The sequence below is a fragment of the Charadrius vociferus genome, unplaced genomic scaffold (assembly GCF_000708025.1).
Source record: "Charadrius vociferus isolate BGI_N301 unplaced genomic scaffold, ASM70802v2 scaffold1442, whole genome shotgun sequence".
Taxonomy (NCBI): Eukaryota; Metazoa; Chordata; class Aves; order Charadriiformes; family Charadriidae; genus Charadrius; species Charadrius vociferus.
The window spans coordinates 194,903-207,617 of record NW_009647344.1 but is presented as its reverse complement, the minus strand read 5'-3'; the positions used below and the strand labels follow the sequence as shown (position 1 = coordinate 207,617).

Below are 12,715 nucleotides of genomic sequence, written 5' to 3'. Positions count from 1 at the left end.
CCCCCCCCCCCCCCAGGGCTTTGCTGGCTGATAATTAATTGCTTATTTAACTGCAAGCTGGCAGATTTTTTAATCTGGGTATACCTCCCCAAGGGCCAATGCGATGCCCATGCAAGCCCACCCGGCAGGCGGCTGTCGTTCTAGGGTGGCAGCCAACCCTGCAAAACCCCTCTGAGATTTTGGAGATGCTTTTGCTGTTGCTTCACACTTTGCAACTGCTCTTCTTTTTGGTGTGCAACAAGCTCACAACTAGCTGGGTCACACAGGGCTCCTTCCAGGTGGGCTCCTGCCAAAACCTCAACTGTGCAGTGGGCTGCTTTAAAAGGACCCATTGCCTCAGGTTGCATTGAGGCCAAAAAGCCTAAAGCCTGAAGTTTTGGGGTCTGTTAACCTGTGTAGTGACATAAAATGCAGTTCCATGGTATCTGACTTCTCCACTATCCTCAGGGCTCTCTGTACTACTATAAATTTACATTTTCTATCATATAAGGTCACTGTATCTAGCTGGAAGAAACTGGCAGCCTCTTAAGTTTAAGCAAGGATCAGACGCAGAGTTGTTATTAAATATTAGAGCCAGGTGGGGCAATGCCCTGAAAATTTCTGGCTCATGCAATCCTAGCTTCAGATGAGGAATGCTGCCTCCCCCAGGGCAGAGCGTGTTACAGTTTAGAGGCAGAAAACACCAGTGCTGCAGACAAAAAAACAGCTGGGTGGTTGTTTAGGTGAAGCTTATCTGTGCCTATGGCAGGGTCACGATGAAAGAGCTCAAATTGGCAGCATCTGCTTGCCTCTGAACTGCTGGGATTCATATTAACACAGGAGCTATGGGAGACCAGAGCTCCATCATGCTTGTCTTATACAGCTGAAGGGCTTGGACTCTATAAAAATCATATAAATAGTGAGGGCAAAGCACAGAGAGAGGGAGGAGAGGCTTGGGATGACCATCCAGGTTAGTGCTTTTTTGGAAGAGAGCTATAGAGACTCACAGCCGTGTTTCATTGCTTACAGAAGTTCATCATTATAGGAAAAGTCTGGATAGCTCATCCCTATAGGAAAAGTGGCTGGAGTGACCTTTGCTGCTTCCTTTGTGGGTTTCGCCTGTGGTGGCAAATTTACGGTGTGCTTCTCTCTGATCAATTCATGTTTTGTACTTCCCTGCCCACAATTTTGTAATGGCATAAATGCATGCCCGAGGGGGCTGGAAGCAAGGATCCTGTCACCGCAAGCCTTGCCTGCACGTGCGGAGGGCGATTGCGTGGCCAGAGTCAGGCTCTGCAGAGAAAACAGGGGAGAGAGACTGGACTGACCAAGAAAAGCTGGAAGAAAAGCAAAGCAGGGAAATTAGCAGGTGAAAGGCAAGATTTTTCAATGCTTTATCCCCAAATATGAGTTGTTTTCAAGAACAACATTTTCTGGGGTCAGTAAGTCAATGAGGAAGTTTGCAGAAGAGCTTGAAACCAGCCCGGAAACCTTCATTCATGCTTCGTTGCCAATTCTTTAACGCTGCCCATGTTTGCAGCAGACCCACCACTGCAGGGTCTGGCCTAGGAGTAGGTGTCTGAGGCATTACAAGTTACAGTCGCATTACAGCTCCCTTTTCCAGTTTCGATGATTTGTGAGTCCAGCTTTGAAATCCTCACACAAAAGTACTGCAGGCTGTGAGACGGTAGGAAACTGCTTCTCCAAGAGCTGTCCCTGCTCCCCTTTACCTCCTGATGCCGACCCCAGCACTCGTCGGATGGATTTAACCCATTCCTCCATCTCAGACTGGGAATTAGCCATGAGCACGCAGGTGTCCTGCCCTGTCCGGTTCTGGTCTCCAGAGACTCCTGAAAAAAAAACGTTTATGCGTCGTTTATAGAGAGGATTGGAGGAGTAAAGACACATTCTTCTTGTTTGCTTTGCTAAATGCTTTTGGCTCCATATTTCCCTGTTAATCTCTGTTTGGCTGTGAAATGAAGCAACGCTCTTTATGTTTCACCCTTGCTGAAGGGCTGCAAGAAAGGAACAGAAACTGCTTAACGTTGCAGCTTGGGAAGGCTTCTCAGCATGGGACGTGGGCACTGACACAGGGTACTCCTCCAGCCCTAACGAGAATGTCAAAAGCAAGATGTTCGTTTTCATGTGCACCGCAGCCCTGTGGGGACCTTGAAAAGTAATGGGAGCAAAAGGGATGGCAAAATGACTTGCCCAGATGATTTGGGGTGAACAGCCCAGCCCAAAAGTGTGCAACGAAGAGGAGTGAAGCATCCTCACCTGGGATGATTTCGAAGATAAATTTCCCTCCTTCCTCTGGGTTGCTGGCCACCTCCTTGATGGTGCTTCCCTGGAGAGACAGGCAGCCCTAGGACAAAGCAGAGCAGGAGCTGCAAATAGCCGTGTCGCATCTCTGCGAGGCTGACACTACCATGTGTCAGCACTGAGGATCGAAGTCCTTCTTTCAAACAGATTGCAGGAGCTGGTGGCCTATATATACATATATATGCTAAAAACGACTTTTCAAACAATAACGGACACTTCTTAAATGCCATTTTTTTCTGATGAAGTGATTCTCAGAATGAGAAAACTGGTCATTTTGTTGTTTCCTTTTTTTCTTCCCTTCTCATGTTTTTTTTAACCCCCAGTGGTAGTGGAAGAACAAAGTATAAAGGAGAAAGGACTTGGCAAAACATTGGAGCATCCTGTTTCTGCTGCAGCAGAGCAGGAAAACTGTTCCTTTAGCACAGCATCACTTAAAACCAAAAAAAAAAAACCCAAAGTTTGCAGGAGAGGAGTAGAGAAAAAGAAGAAAAAGGGAGGGAAAATAAAGAAGCAAAGTGGAAATGAGCCATTTCTTTTGTATCTTCCTTTCCCCAACTGTCGTGGTGAACACGGGCAGCTCTGTCCCCGCTGGAGAGGATGGGTGGGGAGCGGCCGAGGCATTGGGGCTGAGCAGGCATGTGAGTCAGCACCGGAGGCCTCCCAGGGCAGGAAATGAGGCTGCGCCACTGAAATAACATTTCTCGGCAATTTCAGCCTCCTGAAAGCCATTGGGCTCCTGCGAGCAGTGAGGACTCTCAGCGCTCCGAAAGCCTGAATGGCAGCTGTATCAGTCAGAATCATTGATGGGATCAGAGGGGTTTGAAATGACCCGGGATGGTGCATCAGGGTCATGGTGAGAGCTGCCAAAAGCGCCATGAATGGCAATAAGCTTTTTGCAGCAGTTTCTGTTTCTACATCCCGTTTACAACCAGGGAGACCATTCTTCCCAGTCATCCCTGAAACGGGGCAAAGCCAGAAATAGGACCTGGACCCCACCAGGCTCAGCCCTGTGCTTTCACCCCAAGGATCTACTGATCGCCTTCCCCTTAAAAGCATTTTCTATCTTGAGTTTAGTTTTGCTACCAGTAAGAATTTGTAGAGACTGGCTTTTCCTGCAAAGGGGAGGACCTTTCCCTGAAGTTTCTCAAAACAAGGACAGGATGGCGGATATTCAAAAGTAAGTTACGGTATGGAGAAAGTGGTTGAAAAACTAAGAAGTTATCCATATAAATTGGAAAAACAATCTGATATCTTCCTGGCAAGTGTACTACAATGTGTACCCTGCGAAATGGTTTATACATGTGAGACAGAGGGCTTGTTACGACCTGGAGGGGCTGAAGATGTGATGATGCTGCCAGAGGGCTGCAGACCCTGATGTCGGCACTGGTGCAGATGTTTAAGTCATGCCCAAGTGGGTGATCACACTCCTGTTTTGTGCAAAGGGCTGGGTACACACTGTGTTCTCCTGGGGATCTCAAAACCATCAAAACTGACACGCACCAGTGCGTTCGGTGGACTTCAAGCCTTCTCCCTTAGAGCAAAAGGCAGTGGGGCAAGTTTCCTCTGGCTGCAGGGGGTGGACCAGGGCAGCAGCCAAATAACACAAACTGCATCTGCACCACTGAGCCTTCTGCAAAGGATGAGGCTGGGCCGAGGTGGGATACAAATCCCGAGGCTGGAGAGAGAGAGATTTCCTTTCCTTATCCCTCCAGCTGCCCTCTCCCACAGCAAGAGGTCCGAAGGCAGCTGCCCTTTGTCATCATCTTTCCAGCCCACAGCCCTGCCATGAGCTCTGTCTTGGGCAGATCCTCACACTCAGGCTATGCTGAAAGTCCTACTTGTTTCTTCCTAAAAGCATCCTGCAAGATGCCTTTCCTGCCAAGTGCGTGGCTGAAACTTCTCTCAAAGCTCCCATCATCTTCTGCACCCATCGCTGCGCCTGCCATCACAAAAATGGTGGTGTACCGAGCTCTTTTTCTCCCCAGGCTTTTTCTGTTGTCTTGGAGAATGATAGCAACTTTCTAGTTGGTAACTGTTTGGTCTTTTCCAGTACCCCGTTGCTTTGGCACAGAGGGACCAAGCCCCCAGCAGGGCTTGCAGGCACTTTAAGAATTTAAGTGCATAGATGATCCTGATCAGGATATCTCATCTCTGCTAATGCCCAGAGGCAGAAAACCTCTTTAATACCCTACTCCAGACCCATCCCAAACCATTTCCCTACGAGCCAAGTTGCAAGAAGGGGGAGACTGAGGACACGCAAAGCCCAACGGCCTCGTCCTACCTGTGGTTTGACATCATCCTCGTCCTTGTAGTAGTAAAGCTGCTGGCCCTTAAGCACGAAGTACCGCTGCTGCCAGTTCTTGACGATGGAGCGCTGCTTTTTCAGCCAGCCGATCTTCAGAGGCCGCTCCAGCGGGTTGGGGGAGGCCGGCCGGGCACCCGCCGGCTCGCCGCTCATCACGCTCTTGGAGCGGGCTGCCAAGGAAAGAGAGGGACGGGCTGGCGGGGACCCACGGGGTCGAGCCGCCAGCAGACCCGCGTCCCCAGGGCCGATTTAAGCTACAACAGCGAGAGCGGCTCTCTGCCCCTCTGCCTGTGCTGAGCAAACTGGCTAGAGTTTTTAAAGGAAGTGGCTGCAGTATCTGTCAGTATGTGCTTCCTTTTTCCTGCGTGGGAGTAATTGTCTTGCAAGTGAGAAGAAAATCATTAGCTTTTTTTTTTTTTAATGGGAGTGTGTGTTTTTTTTATACCCACCCCAAACAGCCTGCAGCAGCGATAGCAGAATGACCCAGCCCGGCTTGAAATAAAACTGTTTGGAAATGGCAGTTTTGCTCCAGGAGAGCGTTGCCTGATGTTTCCAATGGGGCAGTTCTCACACAATGAAACTGGAAAGTCTTCAAGGAGGGGGAAAGTGCCAGTGTGGATTTACCGGCCGGGCAGAGCAGTGTCCCATGTCTCCTCTTTGCATCGAATAGATGAGTCCTGTGCTGGGGACCAGCAGCATGGCCCTATGGCATCTCTAAATGCTTCTGTGATAGTAAACGCCTTGGGAGGGATCGTTTCCAGAAAGGATTTTTGCCCCTGGACGGGGCACTGCAGGACCCCAGTGCCAACCCAGCTGGGCAGAGTTAGCATTTATGGCCACAGGGCAAAAATAATTATATGACTCCAGGGGAATTCAGCTTCACTGGTCTCTGCAGATGGTGATTTCCTGAGGTCTAAGATCTCCCCTGCTAAAACAGAACTGATGGCACCTGGCTGGGTCCTGCGGGTGAGGGCAGTGCAGGATTTGGGCCCGTGAGCCCAGCAGCGTTTGCTGGCAGAGGGCATTCTGGCTGAGCCATGACTGTGAGGGAGGTGTTGTGCAATGCCGTGGGATGGTGGAAGCTGTGACAGCCCTGTATCTCTGCCCCCAGATGCCCTCTTTTCCCCCGAGCTGTTCAGCGAAGCAGAGAGCTGCAAAAGCTGCCTTAGATATGAGTGTCGATGAATCCAGGCGTAGACCTGAGTGCAAAGGACAAGCTTAAAAAATCAGAAAATTAAAAATGACCCGCCACTGCCTTGTGATGTTTGGGGCTGGGGACATCTCACACCTGAGCAGGTGCTCCCATTGCACAGACACCCACAGGGAGCACGAGCCTACAAAACATTCGGCACTCAGTGCCGAGCAGTGAGCAGTTGTTCAGAGGTCGGGCGTGCTGCAGTTCAAGAATGTGCCCGGCTTCCCCTTCTGAAATCCCCTGGAGCGAGAAACCCCACTGCGTTTTGCCTTTGTCCTTTGGAGCCGGGCTTGGATAGGGTGCTCTAAGCTCACCTCTCCATCCTTTCATGGGATTGCAAATCACTTCCCCAAAAAATCAAATAGGATTGTGAATCCAAAAATCAGCCTTCGGAGTGTGGTGAGGATGCTGCTTGTATCTCAGGATGTGCTGATGTGGGATGCCCCCTGCAGAGGATGTGGTTGTAAGCAAGGACCTTCGAAAGGGATTTGCCAGCCAGCTCCCCTGAAAAATGCTGGTACTGGGGATTACCCTGATGCAAAAACAAAAATGGGGTTTCCAAATTGCACCTCGCGCTCCAGGCAGCTTCTTTGCTCTTTGCCAAAACATCTGCATTACTCAAATCTCATCAATATTAATGAATCTCAGCAAACTGCTCAGGAGCAGCATCGTTCCTCTCTGTAAATCATGTTCCTTCATGTCTTGCAGCTGCCGCCAACTCCTTGGGGGCGAGGGTTTTTGGGGAATGATCTGCAGGGGAGGAGCAGCCACCGGGAGCATGGAGGCTACTGGGTGCAGGGTGCTGCCTGCTCCCACGAACGCTTCGCTCTGCAGAAACCACAGCCCATTGCCAAAGAGCAAAGCCCGAGTGGGCTGCTTCCTAACTAGCCTCACTCTGCAGAAAGCAGCACTCCCACGAGCCGCACTCCGATGCCTTTCCAAATTTTGCTGCATGTTCTCCTATCCGATCATAGGACCTCATCTCCCCCTCCATCAAAGATGCTGCTGTTTGCTCTGTTTAACTAGCACTAACATTTGCAGAGTGATGTCTCCCTACCAAGCACCGATGACCACAAGGGCTTAATTTGAAGTGAAGCTGTTGCGACGCAGCTCACAGGGTCCATACTCACACCCAAATGGGTGAGAAATCAGGGATGTGTCTCCATCCACTCCGTGTTCAGCCTTCCCCAAAGAGCTCAGCTCAGCCCAGCAGCACTGATACTCCAGCACCACAAGACTTGGAAGGAGAAATTGCGTCTTTTATGAAAAATGCAACATTATACTATCTTCTATTGGAGATATTAATCTCCCTCTAAGGCCATCACGGCTCCATCAGGGCTCTGCACTATGGAAAGGAAGCGGTGTGGCAGGCACTGCTACCCAGGGGTTCCTCCTGCTCTCAGCCTTGAGCTTAAATTTCCTGGTCCTTGCTGGAAATAAGGTTTATTCTCTCCCTCTTTGCAGCTTTTCCCAGATCTATAAGGAATGTGCATTCAGAGGGGTACACTTGGGTCCCCTTTCTTTAGCATTGGCCCTTCTGAAACGCCAGACTCAAGGTGCAACCGAAGGTCTGTGCTTTGCCGTGGCTTAGCCCTGTTCATACTTATGCACCGGTGTCAACATGTATTTTCCCTCTGCATGATACAGCTCTGCCTATACTATGGGCTTATTTAAGGCCAAAATAACAGTTTGTAGGATCCTTCTTACCCACAATGCGAGCACTCCCCAACCGCTGGCCCCACCACGGGGCTCTTGCGGAGGCGTGGGGAGGGAGCTGCTGTGGGGAGCTTGGCGTTGCAGACAGCGAGGCTGTTTTTGCCCAGTGGAAAGTTTTCTGCGTTCACAAAACCAGAATGACCGAGGCTGCGGCTCCCTCCCTCACCGCTTTTCCAGGTTTCTATCTTTTGTGGCCAATGTGATGCCCAGCTCTCGTGCGATGACCAGCTGAAAATTTTATGCAGGGCTGGGGTGGAGCCTTTTTCCTGGTCCTCACCAGGCTGGCCCAGCACTTGCCATCATCCTTCAAAACATCCCTGCCACACTTAGCCCCGCTCCTCCTTGCCACTCTCGCAAGGAAAGAGCCACTAAGAGCAAATGTGGTGCCCCCTGAAGCGTTTCCTGCAGTAACCGCCTCTGAGGCTGAATATTTCCTCCAAAACATCCTCGCTCTTCCTCCAGCCCTGGGGACGGGCTGTAGCAGGGTGCCTGCGTCCTGCTGCCTGCTTCCCCAAAAGAGGAGCTCTGCCAAAGCGTGACTTGCAGGAGAAATTGCATTGGGTGTCACCGTGGTGTCCACATCGACACTGGCTCCTGCCCCAAATCCTTGTCCTGGGCAGGAGCCCTCCCTGCCATCCCCTTTGCTCCTGCCCTGCAGGAGGGATGTCGGGTACTTGCAATAAAAACCAGTAAAAGCAAAAGTGCTACAGTAGGTTTTGCAATGAAAATTGCAAAGGCAGTTTTTCATTGAAATAAATAGCTTTGCATTTTTCTCAGCATGAGGAAGCACACGGGAGCCGTCGCGCTGTCCTGAGGCTTACAAAAGCTGCTTGTGCCACGGCCACGGCTGGGGATGAGGAGGGGGAAGTGTCCCGAAGCTGGGAGGAGCCAGCGAGGGCAGCGGTGACTAATTTGCAACTAATTTCCACAAGCAAGTCACATCCCTGCTGCACCCCTGACGACGGCAGCGGCTGGTGCCTGCAGCCAGAAACCCCGAAGCATGAGAAGAGTCGAATCACCGAGCTGTGCCCCAACGCTCAGGTCTCTGCACACACACACAACCCTCGTCTCAGGGGCTCGCTCACTCGCAGCAGCTGCAAGCTGCAAAAAGCACCCAGAATTTCATGATAAGCAGATTTTTCTTGAAAAAAAAAAAGCAATACCTGGTAACAACCCAGGTTCAAGCCTGTGTCCCACCTCCACCCTCTCTGCTTCCCAGCAGCCAGCAGGCTCAATGTCCCCTGGCCTTTTTTTCTGAGCTACTGAATTTGACCCCTGCTCCGCAGCCTCTGCAAAAAAAAAAAATACTAATTTTGCTAAGAACGGGCAATGCAGAAATCCAGAATGCTTCTGTGATAACTACGTGAGGATTTTTCCACTGTTGTCCTGCAAACTGATGAGTTGAGGTGATGGCACCGCTTCCTCTGCCCACCTGCAAGCTTCTGGGTCGCCTGGGGTCTCATCCTGCACATCGCTGTGCATCGCTGAGCCAGCCACAGCCACTGGGGACCAGCGGTGCTTCATCTGGGGCCTTGTATGAAGTCCAAATTGCCTTTGCAAGAAAATCCAGCCAAGACGACCTTGCAAGCTGATGCAAGGCGTGGGGAGGAAGAGCTCAGCACCGCAGAGACTGGTTTGGGCAAATCTCTCTGCTGCAGGGAGAAATCAAGTTGCCAATGTGTACCTTGACCAGTGCCAGGACCATGGAGGGCCTTTGCCTCAGTGCGCACACAACCTTGGGCTTGTGCACCCCTTCCTTGACTGCAGCATCCTCACCCCCAAATCCCCTCCCTGCTTGCGTGACCCAAAAGCAGGCGTTGGCTCCGCCGTGGTATTTTGGACACAGAGCCCACTGTAGGGATCCCTCACTCCTTCCCAAAGGCGTTCTCAAGTGGTTTTCATGCTGGAGATGGATCCCATGGCAGAGGAGAGCCGCGCAAAGCCTGGGCAGAGGCAGGAGATAGGTCAGGAAATCAGACAGTGAAGCCGTCCCGTGGCACAGAGCCCGGCGCAGGCATCAGAGGGCTCTTTACCACCGGTGAGAGGAAACCAATGACGCTGGGGTGGGCGAAGAAACCTGAGCAAGAACAAGATTGCTTCCTCCAGCTTTCACCGCTCCGTCCGCCTCTTGGCCTGCACTTCACCTCCTGCAAGGCTTACGCCAGCAGAATGACCCCATGTGGTTTAAATTCCCCCCAAACCTGGGGTTTGGGTGGGCAGCAGCCCCACGCTGCCAGGTCCCCCCGTTCCCCACCCTACAGAGACAGCCGCTGCTCCGGCCCCAGAGCCACAGCCCCGGCCGTGCTCCCACAGCATCCCTCGGTGACAACTTTGCAAATCACTTCTTGCAAATTATTTGCAAACCATCTGCTGTTTCGAAAGCGGTAGCCAGGTCCCCCCACCAAGGCCAGAAGCGGGTTCGGGTCTGGGCCGTAGCCAAAATCGCTGCTGGGCTTGGCCACAGGCACCCCGGCAGACCCCAGTATGCACCTGAAAGGCTGAAGCAGAAACAGAAGGGCATAAAGAAACAGTCACAGTACCTATTTTTGCAGCATCCATTTTCAGGTTGAAATCCCAGTTCCGTGGCAACTTGAGGGACATTTTGCATCAGGAGGGGCTTTTTTTTTTTTTTTTTTTTTTTTTTTTTGAAGAGGGCTTCCTTAGGAGACAGGCTGAAATGAAGCTCTGATAGTCCCGTGGGGATCCTGCGCCCGGGGTGCGATCCCCCACACGAAGAGCGACAGCTCGGCAAGGGTTGATTTGCCAACGTACTTCCTCCTCCCTCCTCTGAGAGCGGCCGTGAACAACCCCATAAAAGTACTTCCCTGCCCTGCTTTCCTGCAAAGCTCTTGTCTTGCTTCCCCGACGCCGCCAAGGTGATGCTGCCTTTTTATTTCTCCCCTTTTTGCTCCCCCCTTCACCTGATGCGGAGATGCAGCAGCCCGGCCCCAGCCGGCACCGAAACGTGGCTGCCCGGGGTTGCTCTCTGCACGCTGCTCGTTGCATTTGAGGAAGTGGGTGTCCTTCTCGGCGCCGTTGGTGCGCTAGAAGATTGCTCGCTGAAGGACACGGCCCAGCACAGGGTTTTGGGAACTGCTGTGCTCAGCAGCAAAGCAGAGCAGGCTGTGGCTCAGGTGGCCACGGCCAAACGCCACAGGACGGCGTCTCTGAATGTCCTACTGCGTCCCCATGCGCACAGCCCGGATGACATGGGTGTCTTTTGCATTTTCTTATATATATATATAGTCCCAACAGCTGATTTAGGGGTTTTGCGCCTACTTTGTAACAGTGGTATGAGCAAAATGGGGATGAAATGAGACTGCTCTTGGAGGAAAGGCTGTGGGTACCAGAGCAGTGAGGGCCAGGGGATGTGGGCGCAGACCCCACCAAGACCACCGGATCAAGCAGAGCCCCTTTCCCTGCTCACAACAGCGAGTGTATCCTGTTTCATGTCATTTAATGCTGGTTTTCCACCAAAGAAATGGCTGTGCACCTGCAAAGCAGACTGCAATGCAATTAGACTGAGATACAGCTCTTACGATGCGGGAGAAATGCGAGGAAGGGTTGTTGCATTCACAAACACTCAAACGGAGCAAAAAGCAGCGAGGGCGGCTGCAAGACATGGCAGTGTGTCCCGAGAGGCTCACGGGAGGCTCCAGCCCCGTTTCCCCTCCATACTGGGAAAGCCCAGGCATTGCGGAGAGGGAAGTTGCCCTGAGCAGAAGCAGAAACAGCGATGTGGGGAGTGCAGGGGGCTGAAAGAGGACGCGGCCACTGGTTCCCGTTCCGATTTGCAGCCCAGCCAGCTTGCATGGGATGCACCCAGCCACTTGCCATAGCTTTTTTTTCAGTCCCGTAGCATAAATTGAGGATGTGCCTCTCAGGGAAGGAGCTGGAGCCTACTCTGACTGCCCAGGGTGGACCCTGGTGGGCTAATTTGGGTTAATCGCAGCTGCAAACATGAATTTGTTGCTTTGAGCAGCGATTGGAGCCAGCTCGGAGATCCCCAGCTCACATATTCCACCGCCGAAAGCCCAGGGAACGTGACAGCGTGGAAAGCAGTTCTGTCACAACAGAGCAGCCCGGCACTTACCCAAGCCTGAACTACATTAACCCCAATATCCTGCTTTGGACCCAAACTGCCTGAATTAACTGTTTCTGCTGTACCCTGAGCAGAGGGCCCTGAATGAGCCCTGAATTAAGCATCATTTTTTCCTCTTTTTTCATAATATCTGCAGAAAGCTCTCGGAGCTCTAAGGGGTCATGCATTTTGATCCTTTTTTTCTCTTCAACCTGTTTTGGTTTTTGCGAAAGCCTGGCAGCAGCTGCTGAACAGCCGCCTTTCCCCACCTGCCTGTGCGAACAGGATGTCACGCAGCACTTTCCCCTCCTCGAGAAAGGAAACAAGCAAGCCTTTTAGCCCAAAATCGTGCAATTCAGCCCAACGCTGTGTGGCTCCACTGCAGCGGCTCAGCCCTCCCTGGCCCCCCGAAACAGCCCTTCGCAAGCGCCCCGAGAGCAGTTTCGGCTGCCTCCTGCTTGCTCCCGTCGGGTACCTGGTGGCTGCGCACAGGTTTGGGAAAGGACATCACAAGATTGTCCGAGGGTTTTTTAGCAATCAAGCTGGGCAGCGTGTTCCTGCACCGAATGCCCCAGGGGAACTTAAAAAGGGCAAATCTCAGCCCATAGAGTTGTTTGTTTTGGTTTTACATCCCTTTTCTATCAGGATCTCATGGAAAATGCGTCTGGACCGAGGGTTGCACGAGACCTGCTCGCCTTGGTTTGAGCCTTACTGTCTTTCCGGGTATGGAGCACAGCTAGCACCAGGATTTCCACTGGGAATTTGCTGGTTTGGATGTTTGGTTTGATTTAAATTAATTGGCATGGGATGGGGAGAAAAAAGGAGGAATCTTCAGCAGAAGGGCTGAAATGCGAGCAGCGACGCAGCCGCGCCGGCCGCAGAGGCTGTCAGATGATGTGCCTGAGTCACTGCAAGGCACGGGCACGCACACTGCCCTGCCGCCGGCCGCCTCGGCCGCTCGCCGAGAGGCTTCAGAATCTGTTTTCCAAAGGATTTAACACTGAGGGATCTTTCAAGACCTCTCAGTAATGGCATCTAATTGCTTCGTAGGACTGCTGAATATTGCACGGTGCTGCTCAGCCATTTTCTGCTTAACTGGCCGACTCCTCTGAGGGCG

General features: G+C 52.0%; 1 protein-coding gene across 1 annotated transcript in view; it reads right to left on the bottom strand.

Moving 5' to 3' along the window:
- ARHGAP25 (Rho GTPase activating protein 25) overlaps positions 1–10,118 on the bottom strand; it is an 18,704-nt gene extending 8,586 nt beyond the window's left edge. Inside the window, exons 1-4 of the mRNA XM_009880095.1 lie at positions 10,058–10,118; positions 4,583–4,776; positions 2,257–2,344; positions 1,710–1,829 (exon numbers count right to left, since the gene is read on the bottom strand). Coding sequence (XP_009878397.1) covers positions 1,710–1,829; positions 2,257–2,344; positions 4,583–4,776; positions 10,058–10,118 — 463 coding nt within the window. The remainder of the gene's footprint in view (positions 1–1,709; positions 1,830–2,256; positions 2,345–4,582; positions 4,777–10,057) is intronic.
- Positions 10,119–12,715: the final 2,597 nt, after the last annotated feature.